Genomic DNA, 21,956 nt, shown 5'->3' with positions numbered 1-21,956 from the left:
GCTGGAAGTTGTATATGTCTTTCTTTGTCTCTTTGAATGTCCACATTTGTCTGTCCAATTTTTATTTGATCTTGGTGGCCGGCCTTGGATTTTCCAGCATTTGTCCTCCCCCTCTTACAGTGAGTGAGGGCACCACATGGAATTTTTACTGCCCGATTTCAATGAAAAATCAGGAGGTTCAAAGTTCCTCTCTTTTGTGGTTGCAAGGCCTGAATTGGTTTCTATCATAATACCCCTTCTTCCTTCTTTTACTCGAACAAATGCAATTGTTTCATTTACTGTTGGTAGATCTGATTTTCCAAGAATCTGTACTCTTACAATATTTATTCCGACCAGAAAGTCATAAATTCGATCTTTTTCAAAAAACCTTTTAAGAAATATTGAGTCATCACTGCATTTTCATTTCTATGCACTGATAATGATACATCTTTTGCCACAAACTTTGTAGAAGATTGGAATATTATGCGATTGACCAACTTATTTGTTCATCAGTTGATGAAATATTTGTCTTGATTTCATATATTTTTTCATCATCTCGGACTTTGGAGTATGTTTGCTTCGGAGTCTCCCATATGTCATCTGCCGTGGTGAGGAACATGGATGTGACTGATTTCAGGCAGTATGGAGTTCCATAACCAGGGGCATCACCATCCAGTCTTCATCCCATGCTTGAAATCGAGGACCTCCCTCATTTAGGCAGTACCAAGTAGATGATTTAGTTTACCTCTTTTCCCTTCAAGAATGAGCCAACAAATATATAGACCACTTGAGGAAGTTCCCATTCGGCCTATATGTTGAGTGAATGTTATGTAGCTCACCGGTTGACGTCATATTGCTGCCCTTATTCTATGAGATCTCTTTGGTGGCCTTAGCGTTGTATTACCAGACACTTATGACATATTTGCTGGACAACTGGTTACTTGATTGAGAGAAATAGAGAGATCAGTGACGTGACGGTGTCAGAAAAAAAATCACGATTTTGAGCTAAAACTCTACGATGATCAAAGCGGATTACATACACAATAATGAAGGTCTATTTGGGAATATTAAATTTTAGAGAATATTTACTCTAATGTAACACAATCTGGAATACATCGACTAAATAAACACACAATATTCTTTGATTGGGAGGAGATTTTCCCACAAATAACACAGGTCGTTAGGAAGTCGACATAAATTACAACACCAAAGCACAAAAATCACAGTTTCTCCCCCAAACTTTTGACAGATTATTTCTGTATTCCCATCTAATACAACAAATATATGCTCTTTTCAAATTTTACATCTAGAGTTCTTCTAACCAAAACTATATAAGAAAAAATGGATTCTGCAACTGTTCACAAAAACTATAATACAGCGCGACAAAAAACATGTGATTTTGTCGCAGAGGGAGTTCGAGCTCTGCTACGACTACCTGCCTACATCCCCTTTACTTCTCCATGTATCATCGTCTTTGGTGATGTTTCCGGCTTGCAAATTGAACCGTTCAGTTTTGGCATAGTGCATTTTGATGGCGACCACGGGGTCTGAGATGGTGGAACACTGGCCGCCAACAATAACCCCTCTTCCAATGTTCATTTCAGCAAGCCCCCTTGACTGCTGCTGCATCCCAGGGATGATATGGAAAACATTCTGTCTTTGCATCTCAGGGAATAGTGTGGCTTGTGGGTTTTTCATATTTATTGTGAAAGGCTTCTGACCTTGATTCTTAAGATAATCTGCTATTCCATTGCTGCTACATAGGTCCTCAGCTGGATAAATAGAGACACCGTTCAAAGTGCGGTCGTTGCACGTAACAATTCCATGCAAGGGTGGATGCTCGGTTTTCACAGCAGGAATAGAATAATTACTAAACGCAGCTGGATACTTCGACAATAAAAGGGTAGAGTCGGGTATAGGAGGGAGCCCTGCCTTCATCCCGTTTCCATCCCAAAAGCTGAAATTTCTTGCCTGAATATTATCGGAACCTAGATAGTTATGACGATCAAACTTCGACACAGAGGAATCAAAGCTGACATTTTGTTCATTATTAAATTTCAGACCCGACAAGGGGGAACCTGATTTGTGGTTCTGGCCATTATTGTCATCAGTTTGTTGTCCGCAAGAATTTTGTTTCTGTTGGGAGGATACTAAAATCTTACCAAACAATTTCACATCACCATTCCCGGAAGGTTTTTCAAAGCTAGATGAGCAACTGGGCTGGGGTCTAGGCTGATCACAGGTCTGGTCATGAACTGGATGTGACCTCAACATTATGATGTCCTGAACTATCACACTTTTTAAGCAAGCGCTCTGCATGATGGCCAGTATGTAAATTTCCATCTGGCAGAGAGGCATCTTGAGGCAGGACTGTTTTTTGGCAACCCACGCACCCATTTACCTCCTCATTCATCGTTGGCACAGAAACTGGGTATCCTCTGAGAATCTGAGAGGATTCAACATGATCTGACAATGAGTGACCGGAGATATGCTGCCACTGGCAATCACAATGGTCATCGTCGGCGCCAATATTACCAACAGATGGCAATGCATTATGATAGGACAGCTTTTGATATTTAATCGGAACAGAAAACAAGGTTGACGACCTCAAGGATGCCAAGTGACCATCCTGCGGGACGGAGTGGATGTGAGATGTGTCTTCAGTAGTGCTTAGAAGATCAGCTTTCTTTTGGCACCCAGAAACATTATCAACTTGCATGGAAGAATGCACATCAACAGAAGAACGAGAGGCGCTCCCAGTGTGCTGTGACTCAGACTTCATCTTAGTCACTGACCAATCTGTGCCACTCACTTCGGCGGAATCAGCTTCTTTTTCTTCAACTTTCCGATAGGGTGATTTATCTTCAGCTAACAAAAGATCCGACCCTTCATTCTCTTTCCCTCGATGCGGGTCTGAAATCTGAGTCAAAGTCATTTTCTCAGTCCTAGTTGATCCATAAGGTAGATCATTGTCATCTGCCTCTTCAACTCCTGGCAATGATTCTGCAACAGAGGATACACCCATTATTCCAATTTCTTTCACAGGCACAGTAACATCAGTCGCACCATTCTGTCCATTGAAACCTGAAAAAGGTTTATCATCCAATTGAGGATTATCCAACAGCAAACTATTCACACCAAGTTCAGCATCCATGGGATCAGGGGAATTCAACCCATTTAATTCCTCGCACCTCTTGGAATCAGGCTTCAAACTCGGTGTCCCCGATTTAACATTAGATGCATGACTTGACTTCCAGCCGGGCGACCGGAGATTCTCTTCTGTCTTGCCCCCGGATCCCTCATTGTAAATAATGGAGCCAGTCTCCACAACACTAGCATCTTCAATGTCACTACCACCTTCGTTAACGTCACCAGAAACTGCATTATGAAATCCAGGCAGAATCATATCCAAACCAAGACACTTCCGGGACTTGCTAAAGAATAGCTTGCACTGGTCCCTGGATCTTGTTCTGACACAACGTGATATCATTCCAAAATCTTTGCCATAAGATGACACAGCCTGCATAAAGATTGATTTCTCCACATCAGTCCAATCAGAAGGATCCATCTCCCCACAGCTCTCATCCGAGCACTCATCATCAACAATCTGGGTAATCTCGGGATTCAAAGACCGCTTTACTGAAAAGCCAACTCTCTGACACCTTGAATCCTGATATCCATCCCCAGGGTCAAAAGAACTCGTGACGCAAGAACTCATAGCCTCAGATGATAAAGAACCACAAATACCAGCCAAAACATCAGCAGCAACCGCTTCTCTCTCATTCCCATAAAAATCCAGACTGTTTGATCTCTGTGCTTGATCATCGTAAGACCTAGGTGCTTTATAGGCACTAGATGCACCAAAAGAAAATCTAGATGTGCCTTTCTGGTTCTCAATGCCATCGGCATTAGCTGCAATTGCTGAAGCTTCACCAAGTATATCTAGGGAAGCTGCCACTGACTCACGATTCCATCTTTTCCGTGAAGCAACCAAGTATCTAGTGGATTGGGACTTGCATTGTTTCACAGCTTCAGGCTTCTTTCTAGCTTTCTCAAAGCTATCCGATTTGTGGTTCTTGTAGTAGAACTCAACACAATCGGCTATTGTCTTATGATCCAAAAAAGATGCAATCTTCCTGAAATCTTTCCCAAAGGTGGCAAGCTTGTCAATGAAGATCTCTCTCTCTGCAGGTGTCCACGTGTTGATCATAAACCTTTCTTTTTCAACAGCACAAGGATCTTCCACCAGACCATTACTTGTGATAAACCTTGACATCCGCATCTCCTTCTTGTCCAAAATCAAAGCAGGCATCTTCAAAGCATTTCTACAGGGTTTAAACGAGGATTCAGAAAGCAACCCACTAACAAAATCAACTACATCTTCTGCAGGAACAGTTCGAGAACTACCAGCTGCAAAAATAATCAAGGAGAACATTGGAATGTTAGGAAAAAATTGCCTAAGCATAATCAATTTTGAATCCCAATGTATCTGTAATTAGAGAAAATGAGAACAGAACATCTAAAGAATTAAACCCCAAGCTAGACACCATCTCACGCTCAACTCATCAAGAGAAATGTTTGAAGTGTCCAACCAAATTCTTCAGATAACACACACACACACACACACACACACATATATATAAAACTTAATTTTGACGATTAATTAAAATCTCGCCTAAAAGCAGCATAAAAGGTATAAAGAAACACAACCAAATCCCCCTAAAGTGCTAGATTTTTGGGACAAATCCCCCTCACACCACTTTTGGTCAAAGATTCTCAACAAATTTCAGTAAAGGAATAAAAATGAAAACAGAAATCTTTTAACATTCACATAAAGTCATACTCAGACAAACCAAATCACGCAACTATGACAAATATCATTCCAAATGTGGGATTGCAAGTGGATAAAAACTCCACCCTGCAACAGCCAACAGATTGACTCCTATAGTGAAGTGAAGTGAAGTGAAGTGAATTTTCATAAAATAAATTCCTGAATAATTGGGAAGAAGCTTCTAGACAACTTTTGACCAAAAAAATTGTTTTGTGTGTGTGTGTGTGTGTGTGTGTGTGTGTGTGTGTGTGTGGGTGGGGGGGTGGGTTGTCTCTTCCTCCACCACGCACGAGAAAGAAAACTTAGTTCAAAATTTCATTAAAGAGTAAAACTGAACATAATACAAAAAATCTTTCCAAGTTATAGAACTAAAAAAAATTGAAAATTCCAGGTACTATATAGCAGCAAGAGTGTGATAAGTGGAGAAACCAGCCAGCATATGAAAGATTGAAAATTAGATCATAACATGAGGAAAAGCACCGAAGAATAGAGAAAACAAAAGGCAAAAGGTAAAAAATAATTACCAGGAGAACAAATTCGAGAGCGACCACAACGATGCTTTTTATGCCCAAGCAAATCTACCTTCTTGTGAGACTTTGCTTGAAGTTTCCATACAGAAAGTAGTCGACCTTCAATCCAAAAATGCTGAAATAGCTTATACTTAATTGTAAGAACCTTCTCCTTGAATCTAAGAAATTGCTTCCTCATAAAATATTTCTTTTTAACTGATGAAGGAATGCTTGGTCGGCAAGAGACTTCGGATCCAGTCATACACTGTTTGGAGGGCAGCAACTTATTTAAGACTTCTGAAGCTCCATTTGCATTTACTCTATTTGATGCCAATATTGAATCATAAATATCGCATATATGATCATCCATAACTCTAGCAAGATCACTGCAACTATTAATGCAAGTAGATCCACAGTACTCCTCCGCACAATCAATGTTTTCCTCTTCACAGAGACCATTACCTACATATTTCTCATTCAAGTTACTAGGATTCTTGACATCCAAATTCACAAAACCCTGAGTAGTCTGAGAAGGGTAGACATCATCCCCAGACGGTGACGCCTCAACATATTTGGAGGTAGCACTGCATGGACTATCAAATATCTCAGATTTTAACCTCACATACTCATCTTCAACTGCACCAGGTGTATTTTCAACAATCATGTCTCCGGATGAAACAAGGCGCAAAGGAGTCGGCCTTTGAGAAAAATTGGAAGCTGTACCTTGCTCCTTGCAAGGTTTCAAGTAGAATTTTCGTGGCTGCAAGCTGGATGCATCTAGGTGAGGACAGCTAACTCCAGGACAGGGTATCAATGACTTCAGTTCAGTTTCAAGTAAATCTATCTCTGTTTCGGTGATCTCAAGTGCCTTTAATGCATCAACCTTCCATAACAACAACTTGTTCATCGAGTTAGCTCCAAGATAATTGGAAACCCTGGAACTTAAATCATTTGATTGTAACAAATCACAAATCAAAGAGCTGACACTAGCATAAGATGTAAGCTCTAACTTTTCTAGGTTAAAAATCGGTCCCTCGTCTGGAGTCTGGGACACAATACAAGGCGAACAGCTTAAATTAGCTGTGTCATGATCTACATTGACAGCCCTACAGGATTCTTTCTCCTCAACACCTGTAATATTGAAGAAAAAGAGTTACGTAGCCGAAAAAGAAGATAGTCATCACCAAATGAGATAATATATATCATTGATGATATAACCACAACCAAAAAAAATCCACACTATTCCGGTATTCCCCTGTCAAAAAATAACATGCTCAAAATAAAAGAAAATACTCTGCCTTTCACCCGCAATGCAAATTCTCTTGACAAGGAGATGAAACAAAATTACTGTTCGAATAGATAACATCAAAAATCAACTTCTCTCAAGAAAAAATCAAATAACGTTGAACGCACATGTTATCACAAATTCAGTAACCACACTTGTGGCCAATAGCATCATATAATGACAAGATAGGCACCACACCCAGAGAGAGTAAATCTCATCAGAATGACAGTCTGCACCATAAACTATAAATATTAGCAATTTAATCATTCTCCAGAGTCCAGCTACAAGAAGTTAATTTTCCTAAACTTAGCCAATAGAAATTCAGGCAAAACAGCATGAATCAACAAACGAAAAACATGTATAACAAAACATGAAGCACAAAGTAATAAGAAACAACAATGTTACGAACCTAGGAATTGGGCTTAGAAAGGCAAAATTGGACAGAAGCCCATTAACAGAAATGTTTACTTCAGAGGGTTTGAGCAAGGCCATGCAGAAAGAGAAATAAATCGTGAAGGATGGGAGAACAGTTAGACATCGGATTATTTTGTTTTCTTGAGTTGGAGTACTAGCATAGGCTAGGAAAAGAGAGTGAAATATCTTTGTACAGAGGATCTCCTCTGGGAAGGAACTATATTTCCAGTTTATGATATCAATTTGCAGCTTCATTTCTTATTTATTTTGTCGAATATGGTTGATTTATTGAAAGAAATGTATGGTTCTAACAAACAACACCGAGCAATAAAATTAACAATCACAGAGCAAGAAGTAATCGACATGGCCTCCAATCACAAGAAATTGATTTTTCAGCGCAATTTTCGGAGGAAAATTAAATATGTCCAATTCATGACAAAGAACAAATGACCATTGTGTTTTACTTCTTTGAACATACATGAACCATTCTTTGTCAATTTCTAATCCCATTACACGCCTCCTATTGATGCATACCCTTTATATTGTTTTTGCAGTAACAACTATAAAACAAAAGGGTGGACAGGGAAAAAAACCAAAAAATAGCAAACTAAAGAAGAAACAGCCACGTGCATAGCAATGAAAAACACATTACCTGTAGATGAGCTACAACCAACTGAAGATGGAGTGGCAGGTAAAGCAGAATCAAGGAAACCTGCAACCCTGGGACTCTTATCAAGCAAGTTCATGTCATGACACTGGACTGTTTCTTCTATGTTACTGAGACCAATAACCAGTCCATTTTTTGCTGCACTGTTTTCAGGGCTATCAACTTTTTTCTTCTCAAACTTAGCCAGTCCCTCGCCCCAGCCAAGCCGTGGTTTCTTCCTGGAAGTAGTCTCTTCCGATGAATCTGGATGCAGCGGTCGTTACACAAGCAACAGCCTCTGTGATAGGAGATTGAACAGGCACCATTTTCTTTTCATGTACCTCGGCCACAGTCTCAACAGAATCCACGGCCATACTCTTCGAGCTACTTGAGCAACTAAGACTAGATCCTCTCGAAGATAAGCTCCCAGACCTCGACCATTTCAGAGGTTTCCAATCAACTGAATCCAAGAAGTTTCCTTTCTCCAATTTCCATGTGCTTTCCAATCCATTAGAACACAATTCATCAGAATTGCCACCTTTCTTATCCTGCCGTTCTTTCTTTACAGGGAAAGATGGCTCCAATGGCTTTAGAGAATCGGAAGGCTGAGAGAGATTTTCACTCTTTGGGCAGTTGGTAACACTATTTCTCTCATGACTAGTTTTGTTGTTCTCCACAAGCCTCTGATCATTAGTCTCAGTGTTAAGTCTACCAGGAGTTGATGCAGTAAAAGGTTCCCAAGAGGCTGCTTTCCAGTCTTTCTTCCTGAAGGACATCCTATTTTCTCTACTATTTCTTGCATACCTTCCTGCATCACTGCAAGATCTGTAAGGCCGAAAATTCTCTTCTTCTAAGTTCCTGTCGATGAATCTAGACCCAAAAGGCAGAAACGCATGACTACCCTCGTCAGGATGCGTGCTCCAACCAGCTTGCCTACCATATGCTTCAGCAGAAAACATTCAAACCCACAAAAAGGACAAAAAAATATCAATACGAGAAAAATATGAACTTTAGCCATCAGAAAGAATGAATTTTTCTGCATAAAATATTCCTCAATAGAAAAGCGTGTTCATATCCATCCAACACATTAAACACCCAAATCATTTAAAATGTTTCTAGCCATATCAGATCTACTCCAAATAATCCACCTAAACCCACCCTCAGATTCTTGATGCCCATAAAACAGTCATCTCTTTTAAAAATTACTGACAAATATAACAACGTGAAAAGCCATTTTTCATCGAAATATCATCAATCACCAAAAAATCCCCAAACCCACTTCAACTAGCTAATTAGGATTTTTTTTAAACATAACTTCAACTTAATTAAAGAGAATACAAAAGACACCTGAGAGACATCTCTCTTAAAAAATTAAATAAAAAAAAAAAGAAAACCCTACTTGGTTGCAAAATCGATAACTCACCAGGTGGTAGAGAACGAGTCCGGAAATCAGAGTTCCAACGCTGCTGCTGCTGCTGATGGTGATGGTTTTGGTGGTATGACGGCGGGTGAGCAGGCGGCGCGTTGTGATGATATTGGTCTCGCCATCTGGGAGGCCCACCGCCTCCAAACCCGCCTCCAAAACGAGTGTCCGACGCGGATCTCTCGTGCTTACGGAAATCTCTCCGATCCCACTGATAAGGCTCCGGCGGCATCAAATTCTACTCTACTTCTGCAGCTCCACTTAATCTCATCCACGAACTTACACAACAAAAGGAAAATGGCAACTGGAGTCAATTGAAGGATAAAAAAGAAACTAGAAAAATGGCAAGGCAAGTTATCGTCAATTTCAGGGTCCAAAAGCAGATTTAAAAAAGAGCTCGCGAGCTCACCCAACAACGTTAATGCACAGATTTCCCCCCCTCAAATTCTGGACTTCACAGAAGATGAAATCTTGAGGCGATAAGATTATATACTAGGATAGAAAGGGGACAGAGGGGTGTTGAAGAGAAGAGAGGAATTTCTCTTAGTGTGTGTGGTTTCTTTCATTTTTTGCGAGAGAGGAAAGAAACGAGGGTGACCGGATGAGGAGAGGAAATGGAGGCCGTGCCATTAGGGTTACAATCATGTGTGCTGCTCCAGGCTTGTACGGTTGGCGCATAGTACAGACATTATCCTTGATTCATGTAATATGATATTACCTTAACCAACAGTTTTATCTAATATATTATCAAAAAATATTAATAATATATTTTATACATAAATTGAAAAAAAACAAACAAACAATAACCTGTTTGAAAATTTAATATTCATTATGTAAATACCAAATATTTATTTAGTTTATTTTATCTTATTCTAAATTAGGATGTTCGGCCTTTTTTAACATACTGAAATTTTAACCGAAAGAAAAAAAAAAAGAAGATCATTTCAGGTTATACAATATTCACGTTGTGTTTCTAAATTAATTTGGTTTGATTTGATTTCGAATGTCTACATAATTTGGTTTCTTTCAATATTAAAAACTTCATGAACTGATATAAAAATTTTAGTTTTTTATAAAATTAAAAGAAGCCAAATCGAATCTTAGTTAAAATTTTCTTTTCTTTTCGATGATAAATTTATTTTCAATCCTTGAAATTTTAAGACTACTTAAATATTTTAAATGTCCCAATATGAATAAAAGGTGAATAAGATAAGGACGGATTGTCTTTAACGGAATGAAACAAAGAAATAAGTTTGTTGCATAAAGAACTGGAAGTTATGTCTGAAAGAATTGCGAAGGAATTATTTAAAAAAGAAAAAGGGAAAATAGTAACGAATTTGAAGACAAGGGTTTGACTTGGAGATATTATCTTTTGTTTCGTTAGATTGGGGCCCAACGTACAATGCTCCATAGCGTGGCGCAATGTACTGTGTTGCAGAGGAGCGTAAGCCTCGTACGTGTGCGTGCTCGTGTGGGTTTTCGGATCTCAGCGTTATCTATCAATGTGGGATTTAATTTATTTTGAAGTCCACGATTTATTTTTTACGCCGGTTTTCCTCGTTTTTTAACTTTTACTTTTGCTTTCATTTTTCTTACTCTTAGTGGCCGGTCCGAGCGGACCTGGTGGGTTAGGGACTTAGGGTCGAGATTTGTAACCAGTCTGGATTCTGTACTCGACGGTTCAGGTTTGAGTTCGAGTTGACTCGAGCCTTAATTTTTTTAAAATATATTATTAATTTTATATTTAAATAATTAAAAAAATTATTGTTGAAGCTTGTACGTTTATTGAATAAAAATTAAGTAAAAAAATTTAGAAAAAAAAACTCGAAACGATAGCATTGGGTTCGAATCCGGACTCAAAGCATACGAGGGGCATTGCTTGGAAAATCCAGGCAGCATGGTTTGTGTTAGAGAGGAAAATTTTGGTACATGAGTTTTTTGTGAATATTTAATTTTTTTTTGTTGGACAATGATTATTATAACACTTTGAGCGAGGTTTTGAGAGCTAAGACAAGTTTGTATCTTCTCAGATTCTTTTATGGATGTTCAAACAGTAACACAACCAGATAAGGATCTTGATAATGTTGGAATTCTTATTATAGAAATCCCATCATTTTTGGAACGTCCACGCAGGGGCGGAGCCAGAAATATGGCTCCGCCCATGCTAGAATTTTATACTCTAGAATTTTTTAATATTTTATATTGATACATCCGGGCTAATATCATATTATTCTAAAATTTTACAAAATTTAACTATAATTTTTTCAAAAAAAATTGGGTCATCCGAGCTAAAGCCCGGGTATGAGCATACATAGCTCCGCCCCTGCGTCCACGGTCCATCATTTCTCAATATACATCATATGCGAAGATCGGCAATACAACGGCTCATTGTCTTGCCATTCATGTCATTAGTTTGGAGTCTAGCTTTGAGTGGTTTAACTCTCATTTTCCTACTATTATTGTAATTGAAGACTCTATTCATCGGTAGTGATCGAATCTTTGATTGTCAAAAAAATAAATTAAAATTGCCTTTTTTTGGTATGGTTTTCATTATGTCACTAATATCATCTATTTATCGGTTTTCAAGAGCATAAACCTTTCATCCAAGAAAACGAATCAAATCGATTATATAAATATAAAAATTGTATAATAGTCATTGTTAAAAACTAATTACTATGACTTTTTAAATGGTAGAAATACTTTGTTTTGTTTTGCGTAATATTGGATATGTTGCTCACAACACGTGTAGGTGTATTCTGAATGGTGGAGATCGAGTTCTGATATTTAAAACAATGAGAAAAATTTTCTGGATTTGGGCAGAATTTTGGCACTCGAAAATTGATAGAAATTTTGAGTGATTTATGTGTGTCAATTGATGTCCTTTTATAGAGAATTGGTAATACACCTAACTACTCTATGATCCAATATCTCAAGTCACTACTCCATGATCACATGTCTCAAACCACTACTCCATGATCATTCAACCATTAAACCATGTTTTTATGTCACTAGTCATGTTTAATTAACCACTAAGCCATGTGGATTTTCAGGATCTTTACATCCGGTATAACGAACGACAGAAACGACATCGGATCTCTCTCAAAATCACTTCTCCACAAAGTGACTGCTAAGTTGACAAAGTTTCAAAAAAATGTATAATTAATTTGTATATAAATAATTGCTCACGAAATTTCATGCAATGCTGCAGATCATGAAAACTTAATCAAGCATATACAGACATTGACTTTCTTTTATGGAATCTGGCGCGCAATTTTAATGTTCCCATGTGTTTGGATTTGAAAGATTTGTTTGATATAAAAGTAATAAATAGACTGAGATTGTGTGAATAAGACGTAAGTGTTGTGTGCAGTGTTGTAATATCTTAATCTAACATGCGGTGAAATAATGTAATTTATCACACGATTAAACTTTGATTAATAAAATATGACATAATTAATCATGCACAAGTGTACATACACTTGTGCATTGCATCGGGACAAATGATTCACTAGAAAAACTTGTCAGTTTACAAAAATAGTACTAATAAATAAAGAAAAAACTATCTCCCTTAACGAAGTGAGGGGATAAAGTGCATCTAAAATACTTATCAAACCGAATAACCAAACTTATATATACATGCAAAGTTTGTGAAGCCAAAATTATGTACGATGAACAACACATTAATCAACATTGGGATTATGTGTGTATATGTGTCTTCAACACTCCACAACTACACAACAATACACCTTAGCTTGATCTCTTCAAAGTAAATCATCAACTCACGTGTTTGCTCTCTTGAGTCGTCTATATTCATCTTTTAGTCTCGACAACTATTTTTGATTATTTATAATTTTATTTTGCTCTAAAGTTTATTCTTGAATATAATTTTATAAGATATGAAAACAAGAGTTTCATTAGGGAAAAAAACTATTTTAAATAAATATATTATATCTAGAGTTTATCAAAGATTTCAATAATCTAGATAGACAAAAACTCTTAATTTAATATGTACAATATTATAAAAGGAAAATATAATAATAATTAATTCAGAATTAATATGTCTATAAGTTACAAACAATAATATAAAATAAAAATTAAAAATTAAATATATTTATTAATTTTTACAGATTATAGAATCCCAATGTTTGGTCCGCCAAAATCATCATTAATTACTACTCACGTGCATCGAATTAATGAGGTAATGGTCTTCTTCCCATTTCGATTCAAATGTTTCTCGCAACTCACATGATGTGTTTCTTAAATTACGATCCACAAAAACCGGAGACCATGTCCTACAAAATTGGTTAGGCTACGTAATTAATCTAAAATTAATCGAGTCGAGCTCGAACTTGTTAAAATCATGAGAGGCGATGCTTACGACATCATACGTGTTCCGGGCTTTATGTCCTATACTGGCTACTATTTCTACATTCTGTAGCTACTTCGATTAGTTTCCCATATCATAAACAACAAGAGAGGGATAGGATCCTCAGACTTCCCGGTCAACCCCGAAATGTCGATTTCAGACAATATTCGGGATATGTCACAGTGGATCGGACAGCGAACAGGGCTTTGTTTTACTGGTTGATCGAGTCGAGCATGGAGCCCGATTCAAAGCCTCTTGTTCTGTGGCTTAATGGTGGTCCGGGATGCTCGTCCATCGCGTATGGGGCATCGGAGGAGATCGGGCCTTTTCGAGTGAGGCGCGATGGGCGGTCACTCTACTTGAGTCAACATGCATGGAACAAAGGTGGATGTTACTATAAGATCTTTCATTGTTTGAAAAGTTGAAACAAATTCTGTAACACGACTCAATTTGGTTCATGCAGAAGCCAACTTACTATTTCTAGATTCACCGGCGGGGGTTGGATTCTCCTATGCAAACGCTTCATTTGATCAAACAATTGGCGACCATAGAACAGGTAATTTAATTATTATTTTTTACATAACCTAATCATTTATAAATAATTTAATAATATTTTAGATGCACTCAAAAACCTAAATATCAGTATTTCAAAAAAAAAAAAATCATTTTGGGTTATAACTATAATTCCAATACTTTCAGTAAAAGATGCCTATACATTCCTTACAAGATGGTTTGGAAGGTTTCCACAGTTCAAGCGTAGACCATTTTACATAGCTGGCGAAAGTTACGCAGGTACACGGGTATTATAGTCAAGTAAATCAAGACAAAAACTAGTGTGAGACGGTCTTAAGGGTCGTATTTTGTGAGACATATATCTTATTTGGGTCATCCATACTTTTTATGCTTAGAGTATTACTTTTTATTGTGAATATTGGTAGGGTTAACTCGTCTCACAAATAAAGATTCGTGAGACCGTCTCACAAGAGACCTACTCGTAAATCAAACTTTAAATTTTCAAAATCACCCCTCATTTTCCACATAATCAAACGATTGCCACTCATCCTTTCTTTTTTTAGGCCATTACATACCTCAACTTTCTAAAGTCATTGTTGACAGCAACAAGGGAGTCAAGAATCCCATCATCAACTTTCAAGGTTTCTTGGTTAGTACTAGTATATCAATCGAGTTTTTACAAATAATAGACGATTCATTTGTTCAATCAATCGTAAGTAGTCGAAAAACGAACATTCCCTCGGGGGAGATTTGATCAAAAAATAAGTATTTTTAGCTAATGATACAAAATCGCATAATCCCAAATCATATCATAGTTATTTGCTAATTTTTTTCCTAATTTATGGTCACTCTAAATATGGATGCACATGCATGTTAGCTTGGAAATCCACTTATTGATGACTTCTACGACAACATTGGGGCATTTGAATTTTGGTGGAATCATGGGTTGATAGGAGACTCAACATATGAAGCATTGAACAAGTCTTGCCCAAACGACTCGTTTCTATTTCCAAAAGACGAATGCTCTCAAGCTCTATCTGCTGCATTTTTAGAGTTTGGACTTATCAATCCTTACGCCATTAACCAAAAACCATGTCCCGAGCTTGGGACCCTTCCCAAAAACTTGAAATTCCCCCGGGTAAGATTGATAAATCATACATTATAAATACTTGTAATCATGTATATATATATATATACATAGGTGGGATCTTACCCGGCCGCATCAATCGGTTTCGAGCTGAAATCCTGGTCGGGATTTTGGTAATATTGAAAATCAGAATCCCATATTTCTTATATATTAACCAGTTTATTTATTTATCTTAGCCTTGGATATATAGAGGAAACGATCAATGCATTGTCAAGTATACAAAATTGTATATGAATCGTCCGGAGGTGCAAAAGGCTTTTCATGCCAATATTCTTGAAATCTCTCATCCTTGGGTGACTTGCAGGTATCCAGATTTATTTAGTAAATATTAATGAAGGAAATATATATGTATGTTGTTCTTCTTCATACTTGCAGTGATATTATAAGAGAGAGCTGGACAGATTCACCCAAATCCATGCTACCAATTTTGAAAGAACTAATAGCTGCTGCTGGACTCAGGATATGGGTATTTAGGTAATTGCATTCGAGTATAATCTTCTTGATTTACTTATTCGAAAACTACAATGTCTATATATTATTTCCAATTTGTAAATTTGGCAGCGGGGACAGCGACGCCGTCCTGCCGCTAACTGGAACCCGTTATTCCCTCAAAGCTCTAAACCTAAAGACAAATATCAGCTGGTATGCTTGGTACGACAAGCAAAAGGTCGGTAGTTATTTGCATTCACATCTTCGATATCGGAAAAAACTTGTGTGACATGATCTCACGGATCATATTTTGTGAGACAGATCTCTTATTTGGATCATTCATGTAAAAGTATTACTTTTTATTGTGAATATCGGTATAGTTGATCTGTCTCACAAGAGATCTACTCCTCGATATTTAATGTATTTTATTTATACTAACACACTTTAGTCAAATTATTTTAAAAATTATTTATTATATATATGATTATGCACATTTTTTAGTTCGTTCCGATTATGTTATTAGATTAGATTAAATTAAATTAAATGCATTTTTTTAATTTATTCAATAAAAATATAGGTGGGTGGATGGAGCGAAGTGTATGAAGGACTGACGTATGTGACGGTGCGAGGGGCAGGCCACGAAGTTCCATTAACAAGTCCTAAGCTCGCTTTGACTATATTTAGGAATTTCTTGACCAATCAGATCATGCCAACATTTCCAAATTAAGATCAGTTTTTAAAATTAATTCCTTACTATTGATCAATTGTGGAAACATTATAATAACTTTTCTTCTAACTAAGAATTAAGTTTAGCATGTAGGAATTCATGTTGGTGTGTGTTCTGTGTCAAATTATTTTAAAATTTGTCGTACTAAGAATCTACATACTTTAGTCGAGTTAACCATACGAACAAGCTTTGTGTGAGAAGTTCTTCCGAGAATATGTTGATAAGGGTAATTGAAAACGCTCACCTATAACACTAATTCGAACATTTCAGGAATGTATATTTTATTTGTATGTGTGTGTTGCAATACTATTTTGGAATTGAAAATATATACTATATAAGTGAATTCTTGGAGTGCACTAAATGATGAATTGTTGGAATAAGTGAATAACTACTAATTAAGATAAAAATTTGTGTGAGATGGTCACATGAGTCGTATTTTGTGAGACGGATATCTTATTTTGGTTATTCATGAGAAAATATTACTTTTTTATATTAAAAATATTACTTTTTATTGTGAATATCGGTAGGATTGACTCGTCTCATAAATAAATATTCGCGAGACCGTCTTACAAGAGACCTACTCATTAATTAAATATCTCAATTTGTCAAATACCGTGTATTTTTATAGGAGTGAGTCTCATGTGGGACCGTCTCACAGGTCTTAATCTGTGAGACGGGTCAACTCCACCCATATTCACAATAAAAAATAATATTCTTAGAGTAAAAAGTAATATTTTTTCATAGATGACCCAAATAAGAGATTCGTCTCACAACTACGATCCGTTAGACCGTCTCACACAAGTTTTTATCTTTTCATAGTATGGTTCAGTTAAAAAAAGCTATAATATAATACACTGAACGAGTGAATATTTAAAATTAAATAATATTATCTTTATAAGATAAGAGTAAAGGCAATTAATGGAGAGCACCTGATTTATTTTAAAAAAAAAGAGTGGATGTCAAATTGATGGTTCCCGAAAGAAGCAAAATTGGGTTTAGATAAGGGGCAAAATGATATTTTATTATGATAAATTACTTTTATACATTAGAGCTAGGGTTGAGAACATGCTTAGAAAAGAAGCAAAATTGGGGTCCATTTTTCTTTTTTTGGACACAAATTGCTCTCTGTTCTTTGCTTGCCTTGCTACATCAACTGAGAATTTGATACGTTTATTCAACTAGCTAGCAACAAGAATATATCGTCTCCAATCAAGTGGTACTCAAAATTCTTTTGACGATATAATTGGAGTTAGGAGTGAGTCTTGATCGATCAAATAATCAAAACTAAATAATTTTTTTTCTTCTTCTTACCCAATATTTATATAAAAAAAATTAACATGTCGGACTAATATTATGTCTTTTTGGGATGAAAAAATTAAAATGGTTAAGAAAATTATTTGACAATTTTATAGTTGAAAAATTCCCAAGAAAGTTTCCTTAGTCTCCAATTAAGGGCAATTTTGTCATTATAATCAAATTGGTGGATATCGATGATCATCAATAGTGATGTTTTAGTGTACCTTATTCATATCAAAAGCAATCCACAAAGCACAAAAAGCATAAAGTAATAAGCTTAAGTTACATTATTTCAAGAACCCATGCAGAAAAATGATAAAGCAACCAAAAAAAAAAAAAATAAATAATTAAAAACACCATTCTCACTGACACCAATGCTATAAAAAGTAAATCAAAAAAGCTTGGTAGACCATTTAGTATTTCATTTGAATCTGTTCCTTGTTTGTATTAGAAAATATATAATTATTTTACATATGAAAAATTGCATTTCCGGCTCTATGTATGTACTCATATGTAATTTTAGTCATCTATTTTATCAAATTTTAGTGTTACTCCTATAAGTTTCAAGTTTTGACACATTTAGTCATTTTTCATTATGAACGTTGATGTAGTAGAACAAATGTGTTCTCATTCTGAATGTCTTATGTCAGAAAAATAATTAAAATTGTGGGAAAAAATAACGGAGTAAAAAAAATTTGTCGACACAAAATACCACAATCGAGAAGAGTGAAAATATAGACAAAATGCAATTTCCTCTTTTACTTAATATTATAATTAAAATATATATTATATATTTTTCAATACATTTATTCACAAGATTTTTTTAATTTGGTTATTTTACGTGAATAAAAAATGTTTTATTTTTTTATTAAAAAAAACAGTGAGAATAATTTTTGTTGATTGATCGATTTAAAAAAGGAGAAGCCGTGGTATGCAAATATGATTTTATGAACTCTATATATACAAACGGTTCTAACTCGCGTATAGGTAAAATATCGAAATTCTTTAATTTGCAAAAATATCAGCTCTACCCTTCGACTGCGATAAAGCCATGATCATTAAAGATAAAGCTAGCAAAGCAAACAAATCATACAAGAACCAGAACACCCCAAAACCACCCACTAAAATCCAGACAAATTAAACAAATACACAAGCCATGTACAGATTCAGCAACACAGTGATAGGATTTCTCAACCTCTTCACCCTCTTAGCCTCGATACCGATAATCGGGGCCGGGTTATGGATGGCAAGAAGCAGCACAACTTGTGAAAACTTCCTCCAAACGCCCCTTTTGGTGGTGGGATTCATAGTCCTGATAATATCATTAGCAGGATTCATAGGTGCATGCTTCCATGTTGCGTGGGCACTTTGGGTTTATTTAGTTATCATGCTGCTGATCATAGCAACTTTGATGGGATTAACAATCTTTGGATTCGTCGTTACAAGCCCCGGAGGCGGGATTGAAGTGCCTGGAAGGATATATAAGGAGTATCATCTGGATAAGTATTCGGGATGGTTAAGGAAAAGGATTGAGGATCCCAAGTATTGGATGACTGTTAGGAGCTGTATTTTGGGGTCCAAGACTTGTGGCCAGGTTGTTTCGTGGACTCCTTATGATTATTTGACTAAAGATATGTCTCCAGTTCAGGTAATAATTATTTTTTTCTGGTTAAAGATTTCCTGATCTGCGACTGCTTGGAAGCTAAATTTATTATTCCAGCACAAATCTATATTTTTAACTTTCTCCATAAACCATGTTTATAATTTGTATTCCTGATGAACATAAACTGTTTCCAGTAAAACCAAGGAATTTTACTGATTTATAGTTTTAGCATATGAACACAATCAATAAAAATATGGATGCAGTCTGGTTGTTGCAAACCCCCGACATCATGCGACTACACAACCACAACAACAGCGCAGGACGCAGACTGCTACCGATGGAACAACGCACCGAACGTGCTGTGCTACGAGTGTGACTCATGCAAGGCCGGTGTGCTCGAAAATGTTCGTAGGGATTGGCACAAACTCGCGGTGTTGAGCATCGTGATGCTTGTTTTCCTCATCGGTATCTACTCCATCGGATGTTGTGCCTTTCAGAACGCCAAGAGGGCGGAGACCGACTACCCTTACGGCCATAATCGCATGTCCAAAGTGCGACCTAGATGGGATTTCCATTGGTAAGTCTTGCACGTGGAAACATTTTTTACAATGGTACTTTTTAAAACTTAACATGCCAGCCAATTAGTGTCCCCATTGCTACCTCCTTTTACACTTCTCCCGGAATATATATGATTAATCCCCACAAAAAATTTACTCGAAATATATCCCATCAATTCGAATTTTGTTAAAAAAAAAAAAAAAGTGACATGTGGTTGCATTTTGTAGGTGGAGATGGTTGGATGACAGAAGGAACCAACTTTATTAGCCAACTAAATTATAATCTTTTTCCTGCTTTATTTTCTAGTATGCATCTTCACCACTGTACTAGAAAAACAAAGGCCAAATATTTCTATCTGTTGTCACAATCTTTGCTAGCTTTTATATGATAGATTGATAGATATCCACCTACTTTTTTTTCTAACTGCAGTAATATTTTATTTTATTTTGAATGGAAAAATTAACCAGTTCACTAACATTCGAATTAATAATTTATAATTGTACAAAGTTTTGGATATGGCAAGGAAATCAGCACCAAGAAAATTATTGCCACACACATGGATTTCATGCATGGTGATTTCTTCAATGAACTTATTTTTATTGAAGAAATAATTTATAGAAAATATTGACTTTCATGGCATATAAATTAGTTTAACGAATTAATTAAATGATGTTCGCAATTCGTTACTTGATTAGTGTTACGTACCTAGTTACTTTAATAATTCAGGAGGTAATGAAGAAAAGTATTATCGCTATGCTATTACAATATTCTTGAAATACGAAATAAAATTATGAAAACTAGAAATGAAGTACGGATTTAGATCATATGTTGTAGTTGAAATAGAGCATATGATGTCGTGTACTTTTTGTACGAGATGATCAGTTATGGACTGATCGTGTACTTTTTGTACGAGATGATCAGTTGATCATCTGATGGACCTCACACAATGTCAGATAAATTTAAAAACTTGTCAAACGAAACGAGATAATCAGCTGATTATCTCGTGTAAAAAGAGTACAATACCTTTTCAGTCAAAACAGAGGATCCAAATCCATGAAGGACATGTGTGCTAGTATACAATGAGGATGATTTTATGACTATATGCGGTTTTCTTTCACTTGTTAGTGGTGATTCAGGCCCCTGAAAATGAAAATTAAATGATTTAATGACTATATTCAACACCACGAATCCGGAATCACTTCTTGTATTAATTTCATTCTTCAAATCATTGTACAATAATACTAATAAAAAAACTAAACACTCATGCTATCGATCTTCCCTCGTATATATCATACCAAACGCTTTGAGAAAACCCGAAAAATACTTCACATTCTTCGCACGACCAATTTTCTTCACAAGATCTTCCGGTTCATTCGGCGGACACGCGAACTTCCCAACACAATCCTCGATCCCTCTGTCCGCAGCCGCCACGAAATCGGCCAGCTTCCGATAGTCTCCAGACTGGAAAAGCTGCTGTTCTTTCCTTTTTTTATTCTTTGTTCTTTATATAAACAGATTGTGGATTAAGACTTTATCCAAAAAGTTGGATTTAAGCTAAGAATCGAGTTGTTTAATTTTCACGTGATATGATTATTAACAGATTAGAAGAAATCTGTGAGTTGAGTGTTGTGAGTCTATATGATTTGGGGTTGATTTCATCCTACATGTAGGGGTACTACCCTCATCATAGAATCAAGGGTCCAAATTATTAGCCACACATACATGATGTCCACTAATTTTTTTAAAATCAAATATGTGTGTGAATTTTGTCCATCCAAACCATATGGGGTAGTGCCCCCACATGTAGCATCGACTTAACCATTTGAATTATAACTTTATTGATATCAAATAAATAATTTGAATATAATTAATATATACACTGTATGAGGATAATAAATTATGTATGATATTTGCTGAATGATTAATCAAAATACATAGATAATATAATGATTTTATCTATAATTTTTTTGTAGTAGTACAATAGCGGATAAATATGTTGATCATGATAACAATTATTCATGAATCATTACATATATTTAAATAGTCTAACCCCCAAATTTGACCATCATTTTGTGAAAGATTATGTTTTTTGTAAGACAATTTCATATATCTTTATTCGTGAAATGAGTTAACTATATTAATATTTACAATAAAAAAAATTAATACTTTTTGTATGAAAAGTAAGACTTTTTCACGGATGACCCAAATAAAATATATGTATCACAATATT

General features: G+C 36.0%; 3 protein-coding genes across 3 annotated transcripts; 2 read left to right on the top strand and 1 right to left on the bottom strand.

Moving 5' to 3' along the window:
- Window positions 1-1,099: 1,099 nt before the first annotated feature.
- Window positions 1,100-9,694, bottom strand: LOC140807115 (uncharacterized). The gene is made up of 5 exons (XM_073163820.1): window positions 9,497-9,694; window positions 9,088-9,365; window positions 7,671-8,607; window positions 5,335-6,450; window positions 1,100-4,389 (listed from the first exon to the last, which is right to left on the bottom strand). Exons 3-5 carry the CDS (start codon window positions 7,762-7,764, stop codon window positions 2,228-2,230), a joined length of 3,372 nt encoding a protein of 1,123 aa, XP_073019921.1. The 5' UTR covers window positions 7,765-8,607; window positions 9,088-9,365; window positions 9,497-9,694; the 3' UTR covers window positions 1,100-2,227.
- Window positions 9,695-13,430: 3,736 nt separating this feature from the next.
- On the top strand, window positions 13,431-16,374 carry LOC140807352 (serine carboxypeptidase-like 28). The gene is made up of 9 exons (XM_073164164.1): window positions 13,431-13,837; window positions 13,917-14,009; window positions 14,153-14,245; window positions 14,530-14,615; window positions 14,844-15,104; window positions 15,290-15,417; window positions 15,489-15,587; window positions 15,675-15,780; window positions 16,120-16,374. Exons 1-9 carry the CDS (start codon window positions 13,687-13,689, stop codon window positions 16,267-16,269), a joined length of 1,167 nt encoding a protein of 388 aa, XP_073020265.1. The 5' UTR covers window positions 13,431-13,686; the 3' UTR covers window positions 16,270-16,374.
- Window positions 16,375-18,551: 2,177 nt separating this feature from the next.
- Window positions 18,552-20,132, top strand: LOC140807195 (tetraspanin-6-like). Its single transcript, XM_073163935.1, has 3 exons — window positions 18,552-19,213; window positions 19,432-19,745; window positions 19,954-20,132. Exons 1-3 carry the CDS (start codon window positions 18,722-18,724, stop codon window positions 19,991-19,993), a joined length of 846 nt encoding a protein of 281 aa, XP_073020036.1. The 5' UTR covers window positions 18,552-18,721; the 3' UTR covers window positions 19,994-20,132.
- Window positions 20,133-21,956: the final 1,824 nt, after the last annotated feature.

This window comes from Primulina eburnea, chromosome 12 (genome assembly GCF_022965805.1).
Source record: "Primulina eburnea isolate SZY01 chromosome 12, ASM2296580v1, whole genome shotgun sequence".
NCBI lineage: Eukaryota > Viridiplantae > Streptophyta > Magnoliopsida > Lamiales > Gesneriaceae > Primulina > Primulina eburnea.
The sequence above is the reverse complement of the archived record's forward strand: the minus strand, read 5'-3'. Positions and strand labels throughout refer to the sequence as shown.

What these genes read in the sequence shown, in the direction of transcription:
- LOC140807115 (XM_073163820.1), bottom strand. Translation starts at nt 7,764, where the DNA reads ATGAACTTGCTTGATAAGAGTCCCAGGGTTGCAGGTTTCCTTGATTCT. An exon ending in TGGTTGTAGCTCATCTACAG is followed by an intron (nt 6,451 to 7,670) that starts GTAATGTGTTTT and finishes TCAATATTACAG; the next exon opens with GTGTTGAGGAGAAAGAATCC. An exon ending in CTCTCGAATTTGTTCTCCTG is followed by an intron (nt 4,390 to 5,334) that starts GTAATTATTTTT and finishes TTATTTTTGCAG; the next exon opens with CTGGTAGTTCTCGAACTGTT.
- LOC140807195 (XM_073163935.1), top strand. Translation starts at nt 18,722, where the DNA reads ATGTACAGATTCAGCAACACAGTGATAGGATTTCTCAACCTCTTCACC. An exon ending in AAGATATGTCTCCAGTTCAG is followed by an intron (nt 19,214 to 19,431) that starts GTAATAATTATT and finishes ATATGGATGCAG; the next exon opens with TCTGGTTGTTGCAAACCCCC. An exon ending in CCTAGATGGGATTTCCATTG is followed by an intron (nt 19,746 to 19,953) that starts GTAAGTCTTGCA and finishes TGCATTTTGTAG; the next exon opens with GTGGAGATGGTTGGATGACA.
- LOC140807352 (XM_073164164.1), top strand. Translation starts at nt 13,687, where the DNA reads ATGGAGCCCGATTCAAAGCCTCTTGTTCTGTGGCTTAATGGTGGTCCG. An exon ending in TCAACATGCATGGAACAAAG is followed by an intron (nt 13,838 to 13,916) that starts GTGGATGTTACT and finishes TGGTTCATGCAG; the next exon opens with AAGCCAACTTACTATTTCTA. An exon ending in AAAACTTGAAATTCCCCCGG is followed by an intron (nt 15,105 to 15,289) that starts GTAAGATTGATA and finishes TATTTATCTTAG; the next exon opens with CCTTGGATATATAGAGGAAA.